This window comes from Leptodactylus fuscus, chromosome 5 (assembly GCF_031893055.1).
Source record: "Leptodactylus fuscus isolate aLepFus1 chromosome 5, aLepFus1.hap2, whole genome shotgun sequence".
Lineage (NCBI taxonomy): Eukaryota > Metazoa > Chordata > Amphibia > Anura > Leptodactylidae > Leptodactylus > Leptodactylus fuscus.
Genome location: NC_134269.1, coordinates 97,515,862 through 97,542,835, shown reverse-complemented (window position 1 = coordinate 97,542,835; position 26,974 = coordinate 97,515,862). Strand labels below are relative to the sequence as shown.

The window sequence follows — 26,974 nt, the reverse complement described above, 5'->3', positions numbered from 1 at the left end:
TGTAATATACTATTTGGACCTATTGTACTTTCTTTTGGCAGATTTTGCTGGAGTTAGTTCATATTTTTCCAGGAATTATCAGGTCCAACTCAACTGTAAAGTTTTGCTTATTTGTCACTGCCAATGAGGAGATTCCTTGCCGTCTGGCAGGTCACTATATCTTCCTGAGTGGGGGCTCCTGGTTTTGCAGAAAAAGCACCTTTTTCTTGTCCTCGAGCTGCGTCTGCTGCTCCCACAATGGCCATTGAATATTGCAGAAAATTTAGAAACTTCTAGTTATTTTAGGCATTTTGTCTAGTGTATTAAATGCTACATAGCAACCAAAGCTTTCCTGTAATGTTTTTAGTAAAAAAAAAATCTATGAAATAGTAAGTAGCTGTTTATTACATAAGAACATAACATTGGACAGAATTATTGTTATGGTATTAAAATGTGGAAACAAAATATGATCTCTATTTTTAAAAGAGGAGTTGCAGGTATATATATGGAGTTACAGCTGGTATAACTGTATATGTTAAAGCCAAACTAGTCATTTTAGGCAGAGATAAACAGATGGGTTTGCCTAACTTACCGGTCCATAGAATACAATGGAAGAAATGATTTGACAAAAGGGAATCTAACACCCAGCAAACTGATTTTCCCAATACATATGATGGACTGGAGAATCATGAGTTGGTGAAACTTTGTTATTTAATACACTTTTTACAACATTTCATAGGTCATTACAAGTGTGCAAAGTGAAACTCTAGGCAGTTTTCTGTCATTAGTATTATGGGCTTACTAGGGCCATGTAACATACCAGCTCCATTATTTACTTCTCTGTGACCCTATGTAGCTATTGGTTGAAGCTGCACTTTATATTATTCTGCCTGTCCCTGAATTCATTCTGCACTACAAATAAAGATCCGCCCAGAGGTTCACTTTATAAGTTATTTCAAGTTGTAAGCCTTTGTTATATAACTATATAAATAAAATAAAATGGTAAAGTAGACCCTCAGCTGATCTCCCCTTGTCTGCGTACAGTGTCACCATGCTCTGCCGCCTTGCGCTGAGCACAAATAATATCCCTCACACGAGGTGCAGGGATAAACGGGGGTTGCTCTGAAATACAAAGAGCATTCTGAAGGGTCTGCCGATCTTTGTCTTGAAGAAGCGGTTCGTCATAGTAGACCCGAATCCAGGGGGCTCCTGATGTGGAGAAAGGTATAGAACAATGTAAGTATTTCTCTCATATCGTATTATTACAATATTATAAAAATGCATGTATATTGAGAATATATTGAAGTTAGAAGTAATGGTAGCATCTGTTCATCACATGCCACTTGCACCTTTGCAGACTGGCAGCTGACAACAGCTACCACATAAGAATATGGCAGCCATAAACTGTTATGGATAATGGCAGATACATAAGAGAAGAGGACATTATACACTTTACCTTTCTCTACATGCTGCCCCTCTCTCACAAGCAGCTCTGCTCCAACACTATGGTTAATTGTATCTGTAGCTTTCTTTCTTCCAGCCCCAAGTGCATTCAGGACGTCAGCAATTGGTCTGGCCTGGATTAACCCCACCGTACCTTGATATAGACATATAATCAAATTATTAAATGAATTAGTCACATTCTATCAAATTACTTCAAAATTAAAAAAAAAAATACAAACAACAATAACTTACTGATCACCTAAAGAAAAAGTGGAAAAATATAGGGTTTGTGCTTCTGTTCCAAATGTTTATTTGGAACGTTTTTAATCAATGAATACACAAGACTTTTAGTGATACGAATAAAAGTTGTATTTTAGTGTGCACAAACCCCACTGGTTTATTTTTCTTTTGACTCTGAGCCTTGCGCACATACCTTTTCAATTATATATCTACTTTGTCAGTTTGTGCTGCTGTTGTGTTAAAAGCCTATTGCACATGATGTTTTTGATGGATCTCATCAATTCATCCATCAAAGGGAGGCTTCACATGGAGTTTACGCTCTCCCAATCTGAACGTTAAAAATCGTTCAGAGTGAGCAGCTTAAAAAACTAATCCCATTGACTTCAATGGGTGCTGGCATACGCGCGCTACCCATTGAACTCAGTGGGAGGCTTTTTTACCTATTGCTTTCAATGTGATACGCGCGTATGCCAGCACCCATTGAAGTCAATGGGATCTGTTTTTTATGCGGCTCACTCTGAACGATTTTTACGTTCAGAATGAGCGAGCATAAACGCCATGTAAAGGCACCCGAAAACTGATATCAATGTCTGTTTTGACGTCAGTGTGGCTTCTGTTCTGTTTTTCTGTTTTTGACAGCAGTTTCTTTTTTCCTGTTTTTGATGGCAGTTTTGGTTGTGATCACTTTAGCATTGGTTTTTAACTGTCAGTGAAAACAACGTAATTCCATTGGTCTTTTTTTTTTATTAATCCAAGTGATCGGTTTTTAACAAATGTGAAATGGATGACAGTCCATTTTGCATCAGTTAAAAACAGATCTGAGTCAGTGTTTTGCTGTCTTTAAAGTTACATTCACACAACTAAGGCTGCTCTGACACGACCGTATTGAATGCACAGTCCACAAGTTGCCGATCAGCAACACTAGTTGCTGATCAGCAACATAGACTCCGCAGACGTCCGTGTCCTGCCGCACTCGCCCATAGAATTCTATGGGCGAGTCCATGCAGTGCCGCAATTCACAGCCATTCCGAACATGTTCTATAAAATGCGAACCACGGTTGCGGCCTGGCCACACTACAGATAAAATACCCGGTGGTGTAAGAGGCCACATTGAATATAATGTGTCCACAAATAGTCCGCAATTGAAAACCCTCACTTACATTATGGCCGTGTAAGACCAGCCTAAGGATTAATGGCTCCATGACATCTGTTTTTTTAACAGACATTACATGACAGCATTGATTTCAACGTCAGTGACTGGATTGTTGGCATTTACGTCATGTACTATTTTTGGCTGTTTTCCTGGATCCCTCCATAAACTGAAATGTATGATGGATCAGTGCAAATGGGTATACATCGGGTGTAAGACAGCCATGAATAATGGACGCTTTTCATGGCTGTTTTACATCTCAGTTGCCTGAATGTAGCTTAACTTACAGTGTAACAAACCCACAGTTATGGAAGCTTTTTTTCCAGAGGTGTATTTTGAAGCTCCTAGGCCGCAATTCAGAATCTGTAATGGAGCCGCTATATATATTGTGCCATTGAGAATACTGGTTTACTTTATGGTCCATAGGGACCTTTAGGACCCCCACATTGTCCAGTAGCATCTGCTACCTCTACTATCCCTACAGCTCTGGCCCTGATATCCATGCTCTGATTCGACACTCTACCAATACAATATTTTCTATACATCTTTATACCAAGGTGTTACTATAAGCTTAACAATATACTAACCCGTTTTATAAACTTTAAGTTCTTCAATATGAGATGTCTTCCCCAGTTTGCTGCTAGAGCTGATAGTTCTTGCTATGTCAGGTTTCACACCCTGTGCTTCCAGCATTTTTCGGAAACACTGCAGAGCCGATCCATCACGTAAGACACTGGCAATTTTTTCTTCCCCTTGTATCTCTGATTCAGCCCGTCCACAAAGCCAGAGGAGATAGCCACCTGTTCATATATAAGGTCAGTACAATGTACTCATGCACTGTTATAAGTTTAGGAATTTCTTTACTACATAGGGAACACATATTCATTGAGAAAGTAGTAAAAATCTTGGTATTTCCTTTATGTAGAACATGTTGACTCTCCAGAATTATTCCCCATGAAAAAAGAGCTCTATGCACTTGTAGTTAAGCTGTGCCTCTGTTCCTCCTCTTGGAAATGTATAAATAAATTGAGAGCTGAGTGTTACTACTTCACTTTTTTACATACCATGTATCTGAATAGTATGACTAGGTCAGCACTTGTTGGACACACCATACAGCCAAGAGGTATAGCAACACTTAGGTGTATACTTTTTCATATTTTTCCAGGCGTAATAACAGAGGGATCAATGGCACCATGCAAATTTGTAACAATAGATACACCAGAACTATTACTGATGGGACTGTAAGAATTTGACCTGTTGGCTAGGCTGACGGGTTCTCTTAATTGTTTCATTACATGTATCATCTACTTTGAGGGTAAGGACACATTCAGTCAAAACCAGATTTGGATAATAAAGGGGAAGGTGGTAGATGTTTTCTCTCTCTCTCTTTTTTTTGTTTAAACCAGTCCTGGTTGTGGCTATAAATACTACATCAAAAAACCTAAACATCTGCCTAAGTTTTTTGGGAGTTACTTTTATACCCTTAGGATAGACTACAAATATCTAATGTGCAGGAGGCCGACAGCAGCTCCAGGCACAGGTCAGACGCTCTCTCGAACTGATCAGATATTTATGGCTAATCCTAAGGATAGGCTTTTAATAAACTCACAGAAAACCATTTAAGATGTATGGAGAACTTTCTGCTAATAAAGTGGCAGTTCTAGCAGAATACATTAGAATACATTATATGACCTGCACGAAGCACAAGCTCTCTGAGGTCTTCAGGCCCATGGCCCTCCAAACACTCTAAGGCTTCTATTACTTCAAGGCTGTTTCCCACGCAGCGACCAATTGGGGAATCCATGTTAGTAATAAGAGCAACGGTAGAGATTCCCAGAGAGTCGCCAACATTTACCTGTTAGAAATAAAAAGTCTTATGTGAAAACTGAAACAGGAAATTTATGTTGTTGAAAATAGTTGGAACGTCTTAGGTTCCTATACGCACTTACAAGACTATGTGCTAGATGCTTTGCTTCTTCTATGGTTGGACTTTGAGCTGCTGCACCAAACTTTACATCCAAAATTAATGCAGAAAGATTCTCGGCCACCTTTTTGCTCATGATGGAAGCTGCATGAAAACAAATTGGTATAAAAGACATTGACGAGTCTACAATGCTAGCAAATAGAGGAGGTGGCGGTGAGATGTTAAATGTTGAGGAGCATCACAGTCTCTCAATGCTCTAAGGGTCCATTCACACTGAGTTTTTTGGCCCTGATTTTGACGCTGAATCTGCGTCAGAATCCACGTGGAATAAAAGCTCCCTTTGACTTCAAAGGGTTTTTTTTTTCCCATGTGGATTTTGGTGCAGATTCAGTGTTAAAATCAGCGCCAAAAAACTCCATGTAAATGGACCCAAATGTCACTTATAAAGGGGAGGATGCTCAGGAGCCTTTATGGTCAGTGCATTCTTCTAAGGACTCGTTGTAGGTAATATTTTGTATTAGTTTATTATAAAAGGAAAATAATATGATGTTTTATTAATCACATAGTCATCTGCAATAAGGTGTTATCCCTGACAGCTGAAATACTAAAAGAACTTGCTATGAAAGATAAAGAAAATGTATAGTTTTTACTCCTGTACATCATATCGTACATAAATGTCAGAAAATGGATTTTTAAGGCTAATGTCACATGTTGCTAAAACCAAGCAGAGAAAATACAGAATTTTATAGCCCTAGAAAAGTGGATGAGATTTTGTTTAATCTCATTCACATATTGCTAGAAAAAACTGTAGGGGTGTGCATTATTGTTCATTTTACGCAAGAAATGTGATTTTATCATTGACTTGTAGAAGGTGAGGAAAAAAATGCAGCAAAAACAGCGTAAAGCTAAGGCCCCATGTAGCAGGCCACAGCAAAAAAACACTGTGGGGAAAAAAGCAGCGGCAATGCATTGCAGGTCTTCCCGCAGCGCTTTTCACAGAAAGTCCACAGAGGCTTCTATAGATATAATTGATATGCTGCAATTTCCAAAATCATAACTGTTTTGGACATCACAGCGTGTCCACTTCATGTATTTTTTGCAAGGTATGGATGGGATTTGCTAGAATTCCATCCACTTTGCACTGACTGTTATATGCCATTTTTTTAGCTTTTTTTTCTTCCTTTATATTTTTCATTCCTACAGGATCTATTTCTGACTTTGGTTAAAAAAAAAAACCAAAAAACAAAAAAGAAAACTACATCAAATCTGCCATGAAAACTGAGAGTTTTTTCTAAAAACCGTTACATTTAAAACCGCTCTACAGCTGATGCCCCACGTTTTGTGCCAAAGCTAAGAATGGCTACAAAAGGAATGGGAAATGTAAGTGCATCTCAATAAATTAGAATATCATCAAAAAGTTCATTTTTTTTTTAGTAATTCAATTTAAAAAGTGAAACCCATATATTTATTATACTAGCCTTTGCCCGCGACTTTGCGTGTTGTTGGCGTCGATGATCCAGCCTTCAGCTCGTCTGCAGTGTTGGGTCTGGTGTCCATTAAAGGCACAGACTTTACACGTCCACAAAATGTGAATACAGTGTAAGACTGGCTAAAACAGTAAAAATAGTGTGTCGAGCATAACATATTCTACCTGTTATAAGTGGCAGACTGTCCACTGTTGCTGTTACATCTCGCATCTCATAAAAGATTTTATCAGCTGGCACAAGGTTCTTAGATTGTCCAACTATACAGCAACCAACAGAATGTAGGATTTCCAGCATCTGCAAACAAAATGAAAGTTTAAATTTTTCTGCTATTTCAGTGCCCAATGCTCATCTTTTGGCACTGTACAAGGTCTGTTCTCTAGTTATGCTCCGTTTTCTGATTTTGGAAATACCCTACATGCGGCCCTATTCTTCTGCCTGGAAATAGGACTGGGCTCAGAAGTGAAAGAACATTGTGTACGTTTTAGGCCTAATTTAGACATTTACTTTGCACTGGGGGGCATTTGCAGAGGCCCGGGGATAAATTAAATAATTTACCCCTTAAATATGACTCCATTTTAGAAATAACCCTCAAGGAATTTCTCAAGGACTATTTTCCTTTTGAGCTCCAGAGTGCTTCCCAATAGAGATGAGCGAACACTGTTCGGATCAGCCGATCCGAACAGCATGCTCCGATAGAAATGAATGGAAGCACCTGGCACGTACGCTTTGCCGGCGGCCGGTCGCTTAACCCCCCGCGTGCCGGCCGCTTCCATTCATTTCTATGGGAGCGTGCTGTGAGCGTGCTGTTCGGAACAGCTGTTCCGAACAGTGTTCGCTCATCTCTACTTCCCAACAATTTAATATGCAAAGTGAAATTTTGAAAGAAATATGTCATTTCAGTGCCCAATATGTTGTGACCCCTTTGCGTCAATAGACCCCTTTATGTCCTAAAACTTAAGGGTTATCCCAAGTACAAGAAAAGTTGTTTATGTGGGAGTAAACTGCCGTTTGGGAACACAGCAAGGTTCAGAAGGGATGGAGCACTAAGTTTTTTTTTTCTTTTGGAGTATAGAGTTAGAGAGACTGGTTTCTGGACACCATATTGTTTTTGCAGAGCCCTAGAGGTGCCAATAAATTGAAATTCTCCAAGAAGTGACCCCATTTTGTAGGGTCCATTTTAGGGTCTCTGCAAAAGTGACATGGCATCCAAAAATCCAATAATCTAAATCTGCGCTCCAAAAGCTACATAGCCCTCCTTCACATCTGCTTCCCAAACAGCAATTTATGCCCACATGTATGACTTTGTTGTACCCAGGATAACATATTTAACAATGTCATATGTGGATATAAACTGCAGTTTGGAAACACAAGCAGGTATAGAAGACAAGGGGCGCTATTTGGTTTTTGCAGCACAGTTTGGTTTTGGACTTGATGCCACTTTTGCAGAACCCCAGAATTTCCAGTAAAGTTGAATCCGCAGACATGTCACCCCAATTTAGAAATGACATCCCTCAATTGATTTATGAAGCGGTGTAGCGAGTATTTTCAACCTTTGAGTGTAGCATTAACTTAGGTTCTAGAAATGAATGCACAGCTGATAAATTCCTTCAGGGGTGCAGTTTCCATGTCATGTGTCAGGGGATTCCTCATTACTGGCATTTCAGGGGCTCTGGAAAAAAGTAATGGCGGCCAAAAAGCAAAAACATCTAATTTTGTGCTCCAAAAACTAAATAACACTCCTTCCCTTCTGTACCCAGATGTGTTCCCAAACAACAGCTTATAGCCACATATAACATTGTTAAATACATTATTCTGGTTACAACAGTGTCATGTGGGCATAAACTGCAGTTTGGGCACACAGCCGGGCGCAGATGTGCAGGAGTGCTTTGTGGATTTTGGAGTGCAGATTTAGATTGTTTGGTTTTTAAGCAATACTCTAACAAACTTTATATTTTAATGTCCTAATCAGGCAGAGTGTTGCTACTGTAGATGGCAGCAGGTAATCTGGCTATGACCACATCCGGTGTGTCTGCAGCCTTATATTGACAGCGCTGATCAGACTGTGTCAGAATGTGCAGATACATCACCAACAGGCAACTCCCAGTTGTCAATTTATTTATACAGCTGAGTAGGGATACAGGGGAACAGGACAAGATAGAGTTCTAAGAAATGATATTCCAGCGTTGTTATTTCATCAGAAGTACAATTGCTTACAAAAACAGATATTTCAGGAGCAGTGACATCTCCTATTTCAATGGAGTCTGTCATTAGGGAAATCAATCTTAATCCAACCACCGAACATTGTAGGCACATTATGGTGACAACATCATATAGCAGAAGTACAACAGAGGTGTGTATCAGCCTCTAAGGGTTCCTTTCACAGATCTTAATCTGCACTAAAACCCAGTCGAGCACCATCTCTCTACACTTGATTGACAGCATCTTCACATACTTAGGCTATTGAGCTGATCGCTGTGTTCAATACATTGATGATTAGCGTATTAGCTGGAGGATGTGAATAGACTGTCATTCAGGTGTAGAGGGGCAGCACTGAGCAGAGTTTTCAGCAGAGATTCACATTCTTTGTGGGAATGGTACATCTATCTGGCTATATAAAGGCTCCGCTATATGATGTTCATCAGCAGAATGTTCCCTACAAGAACCGGTTCTAAACAATTTCTCTGCTGACAAATTTATTTCACATACCTGTTCAGGATTCTGCTGTGAGCTAAAACCTGGAATTGACTCCAACTTATCCAGAGTTCCTCCAGTGTGCCCTAGTCCTCTGCCACTGATCATTGGAACCTTACAGAAAGACAGCAAGATATTACAAATAGCATGGATTGTATAGGCAACCAACTATTTGGGCTCAAACAGATGACCCTAGGGATGATTTGTGTTATCTGTACATGAAAATTGTCTCAAAGATTACCTTTCACCACCTCCTCTTTGCATTAATAGGCGAAGTTCCACTTGTTCCCACACAATTTCTCTAGCCCCTCTGTTCCCAAGCAATACGTGCTGTTTTTGTGTCTCATATGCAGCATGACTAGGAGAGAAAGGGCCCAATAGAGCAAGCTTTTGACTGAGCCCCCTATACTGGCCTCCACACACTAAACGGCTGTTTACTGATCCCCCCCCACACACACACACACACACACTGCGTATTGTGTCTTTATTGGCTCTATACAGTATACTATCCCCATTGCAGGCCCCCATATGGTATACTGTCCCCATTACAGGCTCCCACTTTATCTCTGAACCACGCTTTCTTGTCTGCTTAGACCTGACACTGCCCACCAGACAGTACAGAGTTCATTACTGATAAACATATTTGGTAATATCTTGTATTCTTGTGGTATATCTGTATTCTGCTGATTCCTGTATTAATAACATTTGTTTCTATGTCCTTCTCAAGAATGTTCTGCTATGATCTAATTACTTATTATCTACCAAGTCCAGAAAACTTGGTTGTTATGAAACTAGTAGGCTAAACATTAGATAGATTACCATGAAGAGAGACAGCTCTGATGTTTAGGCCAAATAATATTGTTTAGAGTTAACTAATGTCATATGTATCATTATGCTAATTATTTTACGAGAGTGATGGCGATTATAAGAGGATGTACTGATGGCTGGTTGCCAGAAATTTAGCTTAAGAACCCGTTTTTGGGATTCTCTTCCTCTTTCGGAAAGCCTCCTTGGCCGCGTTGTTTTATTTCACTTATTTGATTATTTTTCCTAAACGATCTCTACCTCTAAATCTCTTTTTGCTGTGACATCGCTTCTACATAAACATTCATCTGATTTTATCCACCTGTAAGATCAATTGCTTTGATAAGTTCCATTAAATTATAGAAATAACAATAATGTTTTCCCCATAAGGGCTCGTTCACATCTGCGCCCGATCTCCGTTCTGCAGGTTTCCGTTTCCTGCACAAAACAGAGGCAGGATATGGAAACCTGCTGGACTCTTTCATGCCCATTCATTTGAATGGGTTTGAAAGATGTCTGGCCATGAGCGGTGGTGAGCGTTTTATGCTCTCCGCCGCAAAGCCGTTTTTTTAAAATCGGACACAGAGTCGGACATGCAGTACTCTGTGTCCGGTTTTAAAAAATCGGTTTCGCGGCGGAGAGCATAAAACGCTCACCACCGCTCACGGCCGGACCTGCTCTGACAGCTTTCCGTCTTCTGCCGGCAGAAGACGGAAAGCTCAGAACGGGGACCCGAACGCTAGTGTGAACCTAGCATAATATGTATAATTTATTATTCCTTTCTATCTGAAAATTGTTGAGACTAGAGATGAGCGAGTAGTATTCAATCGAAAACCTCCCCTACATAGTTATTGGTGTAAAAAAGGGCCAGGGAAGGTGGGAGGGGAATCAAATTTTTACTGCGTTTACCGTGTGGTATTCAACCGAGTACACCAATAACTATGCAACTAATCTCTAGTTGAGACCCTTCAGTTGGCTCAGGTCATCTTATTCTGACACGATGTCACGCAACTTCCTAAAACTGCATGGACCATATGCACAGACTCTTCACAGGGAGGCAAAAACTCATATCACAGCTGCGGCTGAAAACTAGACAGGCTCCTGTCACACACACACAGTGAAAGTGCTTACAACTCAGCCTCGCTGACCATATACTTCTGGCCTCTTAGATTATTTGGGGAAAATATAGACAGAAGGAACATTACATTGTCCCCCAGCAGGCAGAGATCATACTGTCTCTATCTGCTCATGTTATGCTGTGCCGAGGCCTCATGAGACTGGTAGATCCATAGTGGCAAATGTTATGGCCCTTCTTCCTCACCTGATGTGAGCTAAGAATTGGGACATGGAGTTTGAGGATATGGTCTAAGGTACACACTAAAATGTGTATAAAGCCTGTATGGTGACTTGCAGAATCCCTGTGAGATTTAGGATGGATTCATTTATGGAGTCATTTTAAGACATATCTGCCACAAATTCCTCCTGTTCTGTATGTTTCTTTGATGCAGATTAGGATATGTATTTGAAGTTGCTGCAATCCTGCAGAATAGCACTGGATTACACCTCAGCACAAGATAAGTAATATATTTACAGTCACACTTCATGTACTGGTAAAACAGTATTGAATAATGAATGGTTAGCATACACTAAACCTAGAAATGATTTATGGATGTAAGCCGGAGATATGTATGAGCCATATTTGTCAGTCTATGAGTAAGGGCTGTTTGTATAGTCCAAAACATGTCAGATAATTTTGTTTTTGTTCTATGATGCTGATACATTGCTTATAAATGGATCTTCGATAAAGCCATGGATTTTACAGGTTTGGTCTGACTGTTAGATTTCCACTACAACATCTGGGATTATCATACATTAAACCTAGAAATGAATGGTGGAAGCAAACAATATGCAGGACTGTCAGTCTAAAGCAGGGGTAGGGAACCTTTGGCTCTCCAGCTGATGTGAGACTACAACTCCCAGCATGCTCCATTCACTTCCATGGGAGTTCCCAGAACAGCAGAGCCAGTATGCATGCTGGGAGTTGTAGTTTTGCAACAGCTGGAGAGCCGTACGTTCCCTACCCCTGGTCTAAAGCATCATGGTAGTTGAAGATTGGGCAATATGAGATCTAGAAATATGGTGAATAATAATTCCTGAGTATTTATTTAAGGTGGTGTCAGCAGAATATTATTTGCTTCTTGGTTGTAGCACTCCCAATTTATGTTTCTTTAATACTTGATCTGATACAATAGATGCCTATCTTTGGTGGCAAGACACTGTGGACTAATACCTTGCAACCACAGGCAGCGAGTGCTGGAGCCAGTGGTAGGCTCACTTTGTCCCCAACTCCTCCTGTAGAATGTTTGTCGACCAGCAAACCACTCCATTCCTCTGGCCAATTGAGCACAGAGCCAGAGGTCACCATTTCCTTTGTCAAAGTCATTGTTTCTTCTGGATTCATTCCTTTAAGACGGATTGCCATAAGCAGAGCGCCTAGAAATACGAATATACAATATGGCTGACTAGTAGTAAAAGATACGTCATTTATCATTCAAACCCCCATATTTCAAGACACATATCAGTGACTCATGTAAACTAATATAGAACTTTTAACTAAATAAAAAAATAGAACAATGGATATTCAAAATCTCTCTCTGAATCTCTTTGTGATGCAAAAGGGGAAATGTACTTATTCAACAGTTAAACATTATCTTGGTAAGTATAGTCATTTTCTATCACTAGTTTGGTGAGGGTGACTATAGGAACTGCACAATTTGCTTCCCCTCCCTACCCCAAACCATTGACTCTTCAACCAAGAAATTGTCCCTGTTGCATCACTGGAGTGAGTTTAATTGTGGTGGAGGTACCACAGACCAATTGTCGATAACCATCATTCTATTTTATGTTATTATCCATTTAAAAGTTATGTTTAAGCTTCCACTAGTCTGTGGTATATGAGTTGTTTTCTTACAAAACACATTATAAAGTAACATACTGTATTAGGGAATTTAGAGTAAATAGGGATATGTGTGACATTGAGGTCCCAAAACTCAGGGCAACTATGAATATGGAAAAATGGTTCTGCCATCAATCTTCTACAGCTTTGTGTTTAAATAACAGCGTTACTCACTATATGGACAAACAATTGATTTCAGCAATAAATGTTTAGTGCTTTGTTTCCTCTGTGTTGGAACCACAAGAGAAATGAATAAGTATAAAGAAAAGTGTAATTAAAAGAAAAGTATTAAATAAAAAATAAAATAGGCATTTTCTCAATATTTTTACTGAAAAAATAGCCATTTTTGGTATTGATGCGTCCATAATACCCACATGGCAATACCATACTCATACTGACTCTCAGAATAAAGGTGACAATGCAGGGACATAACTACTGCCACAGCTTCCATAGCAGCTACTATGGGGCTTGTGAACTTAGCGCGCCCTGTCATCCCCCCCAAGTCTTTTTTTTTAAATAGGACATTACCCACTGGATTACTCCAGCAGGTGATTTTCACTTACCATTCCCAGGTCTTGCCCACTGCTTTCCCTTATGCCTATAGAGGTTGCCACCTATGACATCCTGGATGATGGCAGAATATGCATTGCCCCCTGAGGACCTAAGATGAGTCGGCCGTGGACAGGGGCAGGAAAAGGTAAGTGAAAATCACCTTTGAGGAGCACTGTATGGTGTGGCGGCCTGTCACAATGGTTATTACTGTATTAGGGCCTGATAAGGGGCATTATATTATTTTAATCGATTGTTACAGGGTTATACTGTGTGGGGGCTAGTAACGGGTGTTTTATACTGTTTGGAGAGACGGGCCCCAGCGAAAAGCTTGCTATGGGGCCTTATCTTTTCTAGTTACACCACTGGTGACATGTCATGTATGATAGACCATGCAAAACTTGAACATAAAAAAAAAGGATGGCAAAACTAATTTTTTATGGCCATTTCACTAAGTGAGAGTTAATAAAAATTGATCAATATGCTAAATTGCCTATTGCACAAAAACAATCACTCATATGGCTATATCAACACTACAAAGAAATAGTCATGGCTAATAGTTATAGTCTAACAATCTGTCTATGGTCTACAGACATATTCTCTCCTTATATATAGGACAGTAATAAGAGATAGTGGGCAGAAACAACATAAACATCTATTGCCACACTTTTGGCTTACCTAACCTTGACTTTGTGCCTCTTGAATTCTACATATGCCATTTTCCAGAGAAAACAAATCTAGCTGTAAAACCAAAAAAACACTGCAGATTTGTTTGAAGGTTAGGCTTCACCCTATACGGGAGACTCTACTCTATACGAGAAAGCTACTTCTGCCAAATATGTCCCCAAGAAGGTATAGAAAACCTACCCAGCAGCACCCACACCTGCTGAGAGCCCCGTAAACAGGGACAATAATCCCACTACTCTACACTATGGCGAAAAACTAAATAAACCAACGCAGATGTGGACAGAAACGTAATAATCTGTAGTGTGTGGATTTTTGTAGGTTTACAAATATCTTATAGAGATCCGCATGCTACAGCTATGTTTCTATCACACTTTGTATTGGTTTAGTTACCTAGCTGACAGTCTTGAGCTTGGCCAGTCATTGTTGCTTCTACCACATGTCTGATCTCTTGCGGAGACAGTGGTAAGCCCTCACGTTTCTTTGCAATGACATCAGCAATACGAAACTGGGACACATCTTGGAAAGAAACCAGAAAAATAAACAATATAAGAGGTAAAAATGTGTTAATGTTATACGTTGGTTATTATAGTAGTTCTGTTTTTACTTCTGAAATATTAGACTAGAGCGTTACTGTTCTCCTTTAACGTTCAATATGAGAATACTATCCAATCTATACAGTTTTCACCATGAAAATGGCCCCAAAATGGCGGCCAACAAAAATTATAAATTGCAGAATGAACCCTATTTACTAAAACTTACACATATCTTCCATATTGTTGAATACCACAACAACTGACTCTCAAGGTGTTCTTGAGAATAAAAAGTTTAATATTTATTTGGAATTGTATGTACACAAAAAATAATTGTATATGAAAGCCAATAACCCAAATGTATTAGATGTATTTATCTTCTATGCTATGATAGAGGTTAAATATGTTTTGTGGTATGGCCCCTTTAACAAGATCCAGAAACAGGGATATTGAGCCCAAAAAGCTTATTGTGAAGCATTGCAAAGTTAGACACAGCTAATACAGCTATAGCAAGCACTACTTAGTATTGTCAGTACTAGATCTTAATCCATACTGTCCTCAAAGGTGGATGTACATTATATAGAAATGCACACTATATAGCTATGCTCAAAATATAATAAATTTCAGCCATATCAATGATGTAGCAAATGTAGTGGGAAATGTAACACTTTCTGATGGTAAAAACAAGCTAATTTGTTATAAAGTACATGTGTATGAGAGTATACAAGTGTTACTGTAGAGATTCGCCAGTCAGCCCCCGATATTTGTCTGTAGCAGGGCCTTATTATGATGTGGTGAGCGCCAGATCTCTGAAACCTAGCTAGATGTAAAGGCTCTCTGTTGAAATGATTCACATAGGAGGCTGCTTAAGAAGGCTGGTAAGGACACTGTCATAAGTTATCTGCTATGAAGGTAATAAGAACAGTTTTATAGGGACTGCAGCCAATCTCTTATCTATCTGCAAACCGTACATGCTTAAAGCTTTCACTAACTTTTCAGATAACGGCAAGGTTCACATCTACATTGGAGTCTCCGTAAGAGAGTCTGCAGCAGATTCGGCCTCAAACTGTTGGACAGACAAGTCTTGCACAGAGGACTTTTCTCTCTATTGGTTTTATACTAAAACCAGACACCCAGTGGACCCCATTATAGTCTATAGTGTCTGCAGGTAACCGCTTTTTTAGCAAACGTTCTCTGATTCGTTTGGTGAGACCAATGCTAGTGTGAACCTAACGTAAGTCTAATTTATCATCATTTAAGAGAAATAGACTATAATGATGGTCATGTGAACTTAGCCTAATATTATAAATGTTACCTTCGCCTCCGTTAACTGATATAGACGACATCTGAAAAATAAGCAGAAACAAATGACATAACATCAATGTACATCAGGTTATAAGCTGTTTATTTCTATAGTGCTGGTGTGTGACAGTAAAATATTTTAATGACATTGAACATATAATACCTCAGCTTCCTGTGTAAGGGCTCGTTCACATCTGCGCCCGGTCTTCGTTCTGCAGGTTTCCGTTTCCTGCACAAAACTGAGCAGGAGACGGAAACCTGCAGGACTCTTTCATACCCATTCATTTGAATGGGTTTGAAAGGTGTCCGGCCGTGAGCGGCGGTGAGCATTTTATGCTCTCCGCCATGAAACTGTTTTTTAAAAATCGGACACAGAGTCGGACATGCAGTACTCTGTGTCCGATTTTAAAAAACTGGTTTCGCGGTGGAGAGCATAAAACGCTCACTTCCACTCACGGCCGGACTCGCTCTGACAGCTTTCCGTCTTCTGCATGCAGAAGATGGAAAGCTGAGAACAGAGACCGGAACGCTAGTGTGAACCTAGCGTAATATGGAAGCTGAGGTAACACACCATCCTATTTGAAGGATTACACATACGTCTTTTTTAACCTTGGCTAGACACTGCAGCCAGGATATCAGAAGCTGCATACGGTATTATAGTGATCTACTCATTACTGTAGTACACTACTCAGATTTAGAATAGCGCCACCGAGAGCGCTGCCCGCGATGGCAATGTATGAGTAAGCAAAACAAACGAATAAAGACTTTGCTCAATACCCATGCACTTGTGTGGTTAATGTATAAAATGTCAGTTTCCTGTGTCACATCCTGATCTGCTTACGCTTTTGCTCATTTATTTATCACCTCTATTCTCATTTAATATCGTAACAAGACAAGGTATATATTCCTGTTTGGAGTTTTTTGTTACAGTATTGCACCCAATTTCTTCTGATGTATGAAAAATAAATGCTGCTTTGTAACCTATAGAGTCAGGTGATAATGGTATGTTGCCATTAGACGCACCACTTTAGAAAACAGCCACATTTCTGTAGAATGAATTACTTATATACACTTATATATCTGTGTCATAAGAACGTATTCATATTTTTGCTATTACGGTCTGCTTCTTTTTCCTGTATTAGATATACTTTGCCAGCAGGCAGATATCACATTAGAAAATCTATGTACTTCATCAGTCTTCCATGCCCTCCTGATCCTCTATGGCAGTCTATACAAATCTTCAGAAAATCTCCTTTTTAGATTCTCTGCGTCCATAGCCAAAATAAATCTGTGGAACCTGAATCTGTGGCTCAGTTCACATCTGCGTTTGGTATTATGTTCTGGGAGTCCATTTGGGTACAAAGAGACAAAGCATCAAAGCTCATTTAAAGGGGCTATCATTGGAAAAAGTAATTTTTAACTAATCACATCCTTGCATCACCTTTAGAAAGGCTATTCCACACCTACCTTTAGTATGTAAATTGCCTCAGCAGATTTTGAATGTCTGTTTTTATTCATATGCTAATTAGACTCTCAGTGCACCCCGGAAGTCTTTTCGTGCACTGTCTTCTGTATATACAGCACAGGCTGTTGCTGACTCCTCCTCCCTGTTCTCACACATTGCAAACAGCATAGAGAGAACTGCTGCTGGTAACTTCCTGTGCTGGCTGGAGCCTAATTAGCATATGAATAAAAATGGACTTATTCAAAAACCACTGAGGCAATTTACATACAAAAGGCTATGCAAGGATGTGATTAGTTAAAAATGACTTTTGCCAATGAGAGAGCCCCTTTAAAGATGATGCTGACAAAACAGAATCATTCAGAAGAGCAATTGCAAGGTCCAGTCAACAAACACATGTTTGGTTCAACTTATCTGTGTTAGGTCAGGTCCACATCTGCGCCACGGAGAGCACAAAACGCTCCCCAGCGCTCACGGCCACGGGGATCGGGTGCAGATGTGAACGAGCCCTGAGCAGATTTCTTCTCTCATGAATTGTATCTTGTGGCCCTCAAGAAGTAGGCATACTGCAGAACATTCTGAAACTTGGATCGTTTTTGCAAAGAAAGTCAGGAACAAGAATCACATCCGAAATATAAGTTTAGCTGATTAGCTGGGGAGCATTGAGACCCCCATGTGGGAGTGTACAGTATGTAAATGTATGAAGAAGATGTATTCATGGATTCACAACAGAAACAACTATATGAAATTGGTCACACCCTGAACTGTCGGAACAGAGGAGTGATTTACTATTTTGAATGTCCATGTGGCCTCATCTAAATCGGGATGACCTCTGAAATTACATGTCAGAACATGTATGTGTCATAAAAAAAAGCATTGGAGATGTCTGAACAGGCTTTGACATTGAATTTGGGACCAGTAGCTTGCCACTACAGAGGCTTCCACAATACTGACACATTGAGGTTACAGTCCAGGTAAGAGCAATAGACCAGGTGCACTTGGGTAGTAGGGGTGCAGACATGGTGACCAGACTACTACAAGTGGACAGTACTATTACAAAATCTAGCACCTAGGGGGTCTCAATAAGAAACTAGGTTTTGGTTGCTGCTTTTTTTTTTTTCTTGGTTGTAGAGGTCTATAGGGGTCTATAGTGGAGTGTACTATAGGCAACAGGATTAGGATATTTTTGTTAACTGTGCCTTTTATTGCAGTTCGTTAAGGCATCATGTATGGATGTTGGGTTAGCTGGATACTAGGACATCTGGATACTGGATCAGTTTTTAAATATTTAATTACCGTACTGATATATCTGTTTATACAATTTTTCAATATAGTTTATAATTATTTAATAATATTTTTTATTTCCCTTTATTATATATTCGACTGATCTACATTCGAACAATTTTGTTTGCTTCTTGGTATACCCATTGACACATAATGTCGTCTAATCACTTTATATAACACACTCTCACCTTACTCCCCCTCCTTCCTCACTCCCTCCTCTTTCTTCACTCTCTTCTCCTTCCTCACTCCCCCCTCCTTCTTCACTCCCTCCTATATACCCCCTCCCTGTCTCTCTAGCTATCCTTCCCCTCCCTGCCTACTCAGTCCAACCCCTGACCCATATTATATACTTACCCTCCACGCTTCTTCCTGTGAGGTGGCCCTGCCTCCTGTACTGATTCTGCCTGTGCGTGCGTTTATCCTCCAGTGATGATCTACCTCTACTGAAAATGCATGGATGCACAGAAGAGGTGGATAATCGGCAGCAGTGTGCACAGTGTATGGAGAAAAGCGCAAACCATGCAGAATCAGTACAGAAGGAGGAGCTGTCTCGCTGGAAGAAGTAAGCATAATGGAGTGGATGGGAGTAGTAGTGACGATCCAATTACGGAAATGGGGAAACAGATCGTCTCCCAATAATCAGAAAATGTCCCTGGGGCAGTCACATGGGTAAATTTACATTCTTATTATTTATGTTATTTAGAAAGTAGGAGGGTGTTTAGATTAGTGTAGGGGTTTTCAGTTATCCCGGACAACCCCTTTAAGTAACAAACGCTTACCGTTATGAAACTTTTGTGGATTTTTAAAACAACTTTTAAGTGATATTAAACTGAGGCACTTGGAGCACTGGCGGCGGGCCTTCAGCTCCTGGAGCACTGATCTTAATGCTCATGTAGGATGGGTGATGTCATAGCAGTGGGAAGATCAGCTTCCATGGCAAAGGGTGGTGCAGGTAGGAGATAGTTGGGGTCTGCGCAGCAAAAGCAGAGCTCCAGGCAGTTGAAAATTCCACCCTCAGTGCACCAACTGCCTCATTTTCATATCAATTAAAAGTTGTTTTTCTCCAAACATACAAAAGTGACATACATAAGAGAGGTATGAGGTTCATCACTATAATATGCTCAGTAAGATAGTGGTGACAGTGTAACATGCTTTAAGGACAGCACTGTGGGCATTTGTTTGGGAAATCAAGGCTGGGGCTACACGGTTACTTTGATTGTAATATTTGTCATATATCTACAGTTCTTGATGGCAGCCTTCAACTAAGCAAAATTAATGATGTGTCTTGGTTGCTAATAACTAGAGATGAGCGAACAGTGTTCTATCGAACACATGTTCGATCGGATATCAGGGTGTTCGCCATGTTCGAATCGAATCGAACACCACGTGGTAAAGTGCGCCAAAATTCGATTCCCCTCCCACCTTCCCTGGCACCTTTTTTGCACCAATAACAGCTCAGGGGAGGTGGGACAGGAACTACGACACTGGGGGCATTGAAAAAAATTGGAAAAAGTCATTGGCTGCCGAAATCAGGTGACCTCCATTTTAGACGAATAGTGGATTTCAAATCCGGGTCATATGAGAATGTGAACTTTGTGACTATGAGACAGGGATAGCTGTACAGGCAGGGATAGCTAGGGATAACCTTTATTTAGGGGGGAATGTTATTAAAAATAACTTTTTGGGGCTCTATCGGGTGTGTAATTGTGATTTTTGTGAGATAAACTTTTTCCCATAGGGATGCATTGGCCAGCGCTGATTGGCCGAATTCCGTACTCTGGCCAATCAGTGCTGGCCAATGCATTCTATTAGCTTGATGAAGCAGAGTGTGCACAAGGGTTCAAGCGCACCCTCGGCTCTGATGTAGCAGAGCCGAGGCTGCACAAGGGTTCAAGCGCACCCTCGGCTCTGATGTAGGAGAGCCGAGGGTGCACTTGAACCCTTGTGCACCCTCAGCTCTGCTACATCAGAGCCGAGGGTGCGCTTGAACCCTTGTGCACACTCTGCTTCATCAAGCTAATAGAATGCATTGGCCAGCGCTGATTGGCCAATGTATTCTATTAGCCTGATGAAGTAGAGCTGAATGTGTGTGCTAAGCACACACATTCAGCTCTACTTCATCGGGCTAATAGAATGCATTGGCCAGCGCTGATTGGCCAGAGTACGGAACTCGACCAATCAGCGCTGGCTCTGCTGGAGGAGGCGGAGTCTAAGATAGCTCCACACCAGTCTCCATTCAGGTCCGACCTTAGACTCCGCCTCCTCCGGCAGAGCCAGCGCTGATTGGCCGAAGGCTGGCCAATGCATTCCTATGCGAATGCAGAGACTTAGCAGTGCTGAGTCAGTTTTGCTCAACTACACATCTGATGCACACTCGGCACTGCTACATCAGATGTAGCAATCTGATGTAGCAGAGCCGAGGGTGCACTAGAACCCCTGTGCAAACTCAGTTCACGCTAATAGAATGCATTGGCCAGCGCTGATTGGCCAATGCATTCTATTAGCCCGATGAAGTAGAGCTGAATGTGTGTGCTAAGCACACACATTCAGCACTGCTTCATCACGCCAATACAATGCATTAGCCAGTGCTGATTGGCCAGAGTACGGAATTCGGCCAATCAGCGCTGGCTCTGCTGGAGGAGGCGGAGTCTAAGGTCGGACCTGAATGGAGACTGGTGTGGAGCGATCTTAGACTCCGCCTCCTCCAGCAGAGCCAGCGCTGATTGGTCGAGTTCCGTACTCTGGCCAATCAGCGCTGGCCAATGCATTCTATTAGCCCGATGAAGTAGAGCTGAATGTGTGTGCTTAGCACACACATTCAGCTCTACTTCATCAGGCTAATAGAATACATTGGCCAATCAGCGCTGGCCAATGCATTCTATTAGCTTGATGAAGCAGAGTGTGCACAAGGGTTCAAGCGCACCCTCGGCTCTGATGTAGCAGAGCTGAGGGTGCACAAGGGTTCAAGTGCACCCTCGGCTCTCCTACATCAGAGCCGAGGGTGCGCTTGAACCCTTGTGCAGCCTCGGCTCTGCTACATCAGAGCCGAGGGTGCGCTTGAACCCTTGTGCACACTCTGCTTCATCAAGCTAATAGAATGCATTGGCCAGCACTGATTGGCCAGAGTACGGAATTCGGCCAATCAGCGCTGGCCAATGCATTCTATTAGCCCGATGAAGTAGAGCTGAATGTGTGTGCTAAGCACACACATTCAGCACTGCTTCATCACGCCAATACAATGCATTAGCCAGTGCTGATTGGCCAGAGTACGGAATTCGGCCAATCAGTGCTGGCTCTGCTGGAGGAGGCGGAGTCTAAGATCGCTCCACACCAGTCTCCATTCAGGTCCGACCTTAGACTCCGCCTCCTCCAGCAGAGCCAGCGCTGATTGGCCGAATTCCGTACTCTGGCCAATCAGCACTGGCTAATGCATTGTATTGGCGTGATGAAGCAGTGCTGAATGTGTGTGCTTAGCACACACATTCAGCTCTACTTCATCGGGCTAATAGAATGCATTGGCCAATCAGCGCTGGCCAATGCATTCTATTAGCGTGAACTGAGTTTGCACAGGGGTTCTAGTGCACCCTCGGCTCTGCTACATCAGATTGCTACATCTGATGTAGCAGTGCCGAGTGTGCATCAGATGTGTAGTTGAGCAAAACTGACTCAGCACTGCTAAGTCTGCATTCGCATAGGAATGCATTGGCCAGCCTTCGGCCAATCAGCGCTGGCTCTGCCGGAGGAGGCGGAGTCTAAGGTCGGACCTGAATGGAGACTGGTGTGGAGCGATCTTAGACTCCGCCTCCTCCAGCAGAGCCAGCGCTGATTGGCCGAATTCCGTACTCTGGCCAATCAGCACTGGCTAATGCATTGTATTGGCGTGATGAAGCAGTGCTGAATGTGTGTGCTTAGCACACACATTCAGCTCTACTTCATCGGGCTAATAGAATGCATTGGCCAGCGCTGATTGGCCGAATTCCGTACTCTGGCCAATCAGCACTGGCTAATGCATTGTATTGGCGTGATGAAGCAGTGCTGAATGTGTGTGCTTAGCACACACATTCAGCTCTACTTCATCGGGCTAATAGAATGCATTGGCCAATCAGCGCTGGCCAATGCATTCTATTAGCGTGAACTGAGTTTGCACAGGGGTTCTAGTGCACCCTCGGCTCTGCTACATCAGATTGCTACATCTGATGTAGCAGTGCCGTGTGTGCATCAGATGTGTAGTTGAGCAAAACTGACTCAGCACTGCTAAGTCTGCATTCGCATAGGAATGCATTGGCCAGCCTTCGGCCAATCAGCACTGGCTCTGCCGGAGGAGGCGGAGTCTAAGGTCGGACCTGAATGGAGACTGGTGTGGAGCGATCTTAGACTCCGCCTCCTCCAGCAGAGCCAGCGCTGATTGGCCGAATTCCGTACTCTGGCCAATCAGCACTGGCTAATGCATTGTATTGGCGTGATGAAGCAGTGCTGAATGAGTGTGCTTAGCACACACATTCAGCTCTACTTCATCGGGCTAATAGAATGCATTGGCCAATCAGCGCTGGCCAATGCATTCTATTAGCGTGAACTGAGTTTGCACAGGGGTTCTAGTGCACCCTCGGCTCTGCTACATCAGATTGCTACATCTGATGTAGCAGTGCCGAGTGTGCATCAGATGTGTAGTTGAGCAAAACTGACTCAGCACTGCTAAGTCTGCATTCGCATAGGAATGCATTGGCCAGCCTTCGGCCAATCAGCGCTGGCTCTGCCGGAGGAGGCGGAGTCTAAGGTCGGACCTGAATGGAGACTGGTGTGGAGCGATCTTAGACTCCGCCTCCTCCAGCAGAGCCAGCGCTGATTGGTCGAGTTCCGTACTCTGGCCAATCAGCACTGGCCAATGCATTTCTATGGGGAAAAGTTAGCTTGCGAAAATCGCAAACTGACAGGGATTTCCATGAAATAAAGTGACTTTTATGCCCCCAGACATGCTTCCCCTGCTGTCCCAGTGTCATTCCAGGGTGTTGGTATCATTTCCTGGGGTGTCATAGTGGACTTGGTGACCCTCCAGACACGAATTTGGGTTTCCCCCTTAACGAGTTTATGTTCCCCATAGACTATAATGGGGTTCGAAACCCATTCGAACACTCGAACAGTGAGCGGCTGTTCGAATCGAATTTCGAACCTCGAACATTTTAGTGTTCGCTCATCTCTACTAATAACCATTGAACACATCATTGTTCATGACTGATAACTGCAGCAACCTCAGGGACACACTACAAACCCTTTCAATATTTGAACATACAATGGCTTTTGCAGGAAAAGTAGCCTAGTCCTAGTCTCATACCAAAAGACAAACTCGTATATTTTACACTGGATGTAAAAAGTTAAAAAATAATAAATTAAATGCTATATGTATATCTGATACTACTATAGCGAAATATACTGGTCACTCTCACTCTTGTAAGGTGAAGAAATGTGTTTTTACCTGTAAAATAAGTGTGTAGTAAATGAAAGGAAGCAAAGTGGAGAAGAGGCTGACATTGTTTGATGCCTGTGTTAATGTGTATCGTTAAGATGTTTAGTTCTATATGATTTATAACAAGTTACCTAGCACAAACAGTGTATCCAGGATCACATATGGTATATCAACTCACCTCGGATCTTCAGGTAGACTAAATATATGAAGTCACTCTTCCTAAGTCGGACAAGGATTCGCCCCTCAATGATTTTTTTGCACTCTGTTTTTATTGGGAAAGCCTTTGACCAAGCACTTGTCTGTGTTTTTTCTTCTCCGCTGTGATCTTTGCTTGTTGTAAGCAGGTCACAGTTCTTTTTTTCTTTCAGTTTGCTATAGCTGACTTGTCGTGTTGTCTAACCAACTTTCTCCTGCTTTCTCCTTTTATTTTTTTTCGATAGTGCAAAAATTTCTTTAGAAATTAAGAACTCTATTTCTTCCTGTGAAGGTTTTCTGTCTGATTTCTTCTTCTGACTGCATCTTCCTCATATCATGGTTGGAGGACAGGGTTGCTGTCCAATCAGGAGCTGGAGGATGAGGGGGCGGACATCAGTGTGAATAGCACTCACTCGTTCGGTTGTCTATTAAAGTTGCTGTGGGTGAATTAACTGTCACACAGTTCTTACGTATATTTGTTTGGGTTTTTTTTTGTTTTTTTTTAAAAATATCTTTGAATTCTGTGTATGTCTTTCTATAGCCTTTGACAATCCCTCAACCATTGCCTTGCAAATCAATCAGCAAACTATGTATGAGCTTCTGTTATTACAAACCATAGTCTTCCAGTGGACTACAGTCAGCAGGCATATTACGATTTAAGGGAATAAAAGTTATCCTTATAATGAAAAGTTATAAAGTTTTACAATATTCTTTTTGCATAAATTTCTCAGTTTTCAAAATCTTTTATTCAATGGGTTCCTTCACTATTTGCTTACTGTGGATACAATCTGTCCTCCTGATGTGATGATCTCACAAGTGCAGAGATTGTTAGAACACAGTTATGTGGTAAAGGCACATAATCCTGAATTGGCTGCACATTGTATCGCTTATGGGGCGTTCACACTTGTGCCTGTGTCCGCCCCCTGGGACGGCTTCCCGGAGGTCAATTTTCATTTGAATGGGTTTTAAAAGCAAACTGCCAGTGTCCGTATGAAGCCTCTCCACAGGGAAACCTTTTTTTTGGCCGGACACAAAGTCCTGCATGTCTGATTTTGTGTCCACCAAAAAAAAAAACCCCTGACTGCTGATAAGCTATGCCCTATACAGTTTCTCTGGGGAATAGGACAGAGACCCGGTGAGCGGACATGGGTGCAAGTGTGAACGCCCCCTCAGGGGTTGTTCAATCAGTGGTCTTAGCAGTTGCTATATGGAATCAATGACGTATGTGAGTGCGGTCACTGGTCCCTCTCCAACGTCCTCTGAGGCTACTGATCAGTATCAGTGGTCAATTGGGGCGAAAGACTTTCATCAAAGAGTTGCCAGTCTGAATGGACATTAACAGGGGACAATGGTGTAATGGTGATATGTGATTATACCTTATTTTACTCTTCCTCTAGTCTCTAAATATGTATTGACTATTGTCTGGTACTTGTTACTGGCTATACAGTAACCTGCCAATCTGAGCTACTGGTAGTATGTACCAGGCAATAATCAATCGATGTTTCACCGGTGACCCTGTGTGTAGTCTGCACAGGATCATGTACCTTTACCCTCAGAGCAGTATCTTTTAACTAATGAAGCTAAGCATCTGGTTGTCCATCACATGACCACGGAATTAAACACGCATGCCTCCAAAGTAATATTGGAACATTATATAATTTTTCATTATACAATGTATGATCTTTATTTGCTGAACACATGGAAATCCTTTATGCTAGGTTCACACTGGAGCTGAACAGCACTTACACATGGACACCAGCAGACCCCATTGACTAAAATATGGTCCGCTGGGTGTCTGCTGGGTGTCTGCCACTACCAGGACTTTTTTCTGCCCTGATTTTCGGTGGTTTCAGCATCAGAAACCCTGCTGCAGATGTGAACCCAGCCTTAGTCTGATGATTTTAAATGTCAGGTGATTTGGAAAGCAGCTCATTGCCACTGCCTGCCATCCTCATCACTGAATATACAGTGCTCGGTGACCATGGATGGGATTCGCATTATAGGGACTGTAAAACATTGCATTTTTTTTCCACGGTGTTTATACCACAGAGGGCCCACAGCCGAAGAGAGCCATGAATGATCTGTAGCTAATAATCTGCTGTCACTCCAGTGGTTCTGCTGTTTTGGACACATCCTCTATCTATATGATAGCAGATAAGTGTTCAATTGCTTTTGGGCACACCAATCACAATGCAGCTTCATTTTACATGAGCACTATAAGAAATTAAAGTTTCTTTGTAATTAGTTGCTATGGGCAACAAAGCCAATTTCAATAAGCCCATGCACTACTGTCCTTACACAGGCCTTCTGTTATATGTGTATGTCTTAGGTAAGCCATGATGATATCACAAGTTTCAGACTGGTAGGTGGTGACTTTCCGTTAAATAACTGTATTTCTGTAAGCTAGGCGGCTGAGACATCAGAGTGGCTTTCAATCAGGTTAGTTGCTGTGATGTCACAAATATATTTTGGGTAAACTATTATTTTGCATTAAAAGTTTTATTGAAGTTTTTGTAACAAAAATATAACAATACAAGCTACAAATGAAGACAGGGGGGGGAGAGAAGAGTTTGAGGGGACGGAGAGGGAAACCGGGAAAGACAACAGGGAAGAGGGAAAGGGAGCAAGTAAATACTCTGACACAGCAGAGTCAAGCAGCAAACTGAGACAGATGTATACACCAAAGTTATAACAAACATAAAAAAAAATCGACAATCTACAAAAAGTTAGAGAATACTGAAGGATCGACAATCTACAAAAAGTAAGAGAATACTGAGGGATGGGAGGGGGGCTCTCTACCCACCACAGGGCCAGGGGCACAGCAGAGGAA

General features: G+C 41.6%; 1 protein-coding gene across 1 annotated transcript; it reads right to left on the bottom strand.

Moving 5' to 3' along the window:
- Positions 1–990: 990 nt before the first annotated feature.
- Positions 991–24,170, bottom strand: TYMP (thymidine phosphorylase). Its single transcript, XM_075273845.1, has 11 exons — positions 24,128–24,170; positions 15,756–15,786; positions 14,301–14,426; positions 12,009–12,211; positions 8,930–9,028; positions 6,388–6,517; positions 4,762–4,880; positions 4,505–4,667; positions 3,400–3,612; positions 1,436–1,576; positions 991–1,188 (listed from the first exon to the last, which is right to left on the bottom strand). The coding sequence occupies exons 2-11, from the start codon at positions 15,784–15,786 to the stop codon at positions 995–997; spliced, it is 1,419 nt and encodes a 472-aa protein (XP_075129946.1). The 5' UTR covers positions 24,128–24,170; the 3' UTR covers positions 991–994.
- Between the last annotated feature and the right edge of the window lie 2,804 nt (positions 24,171–26,974).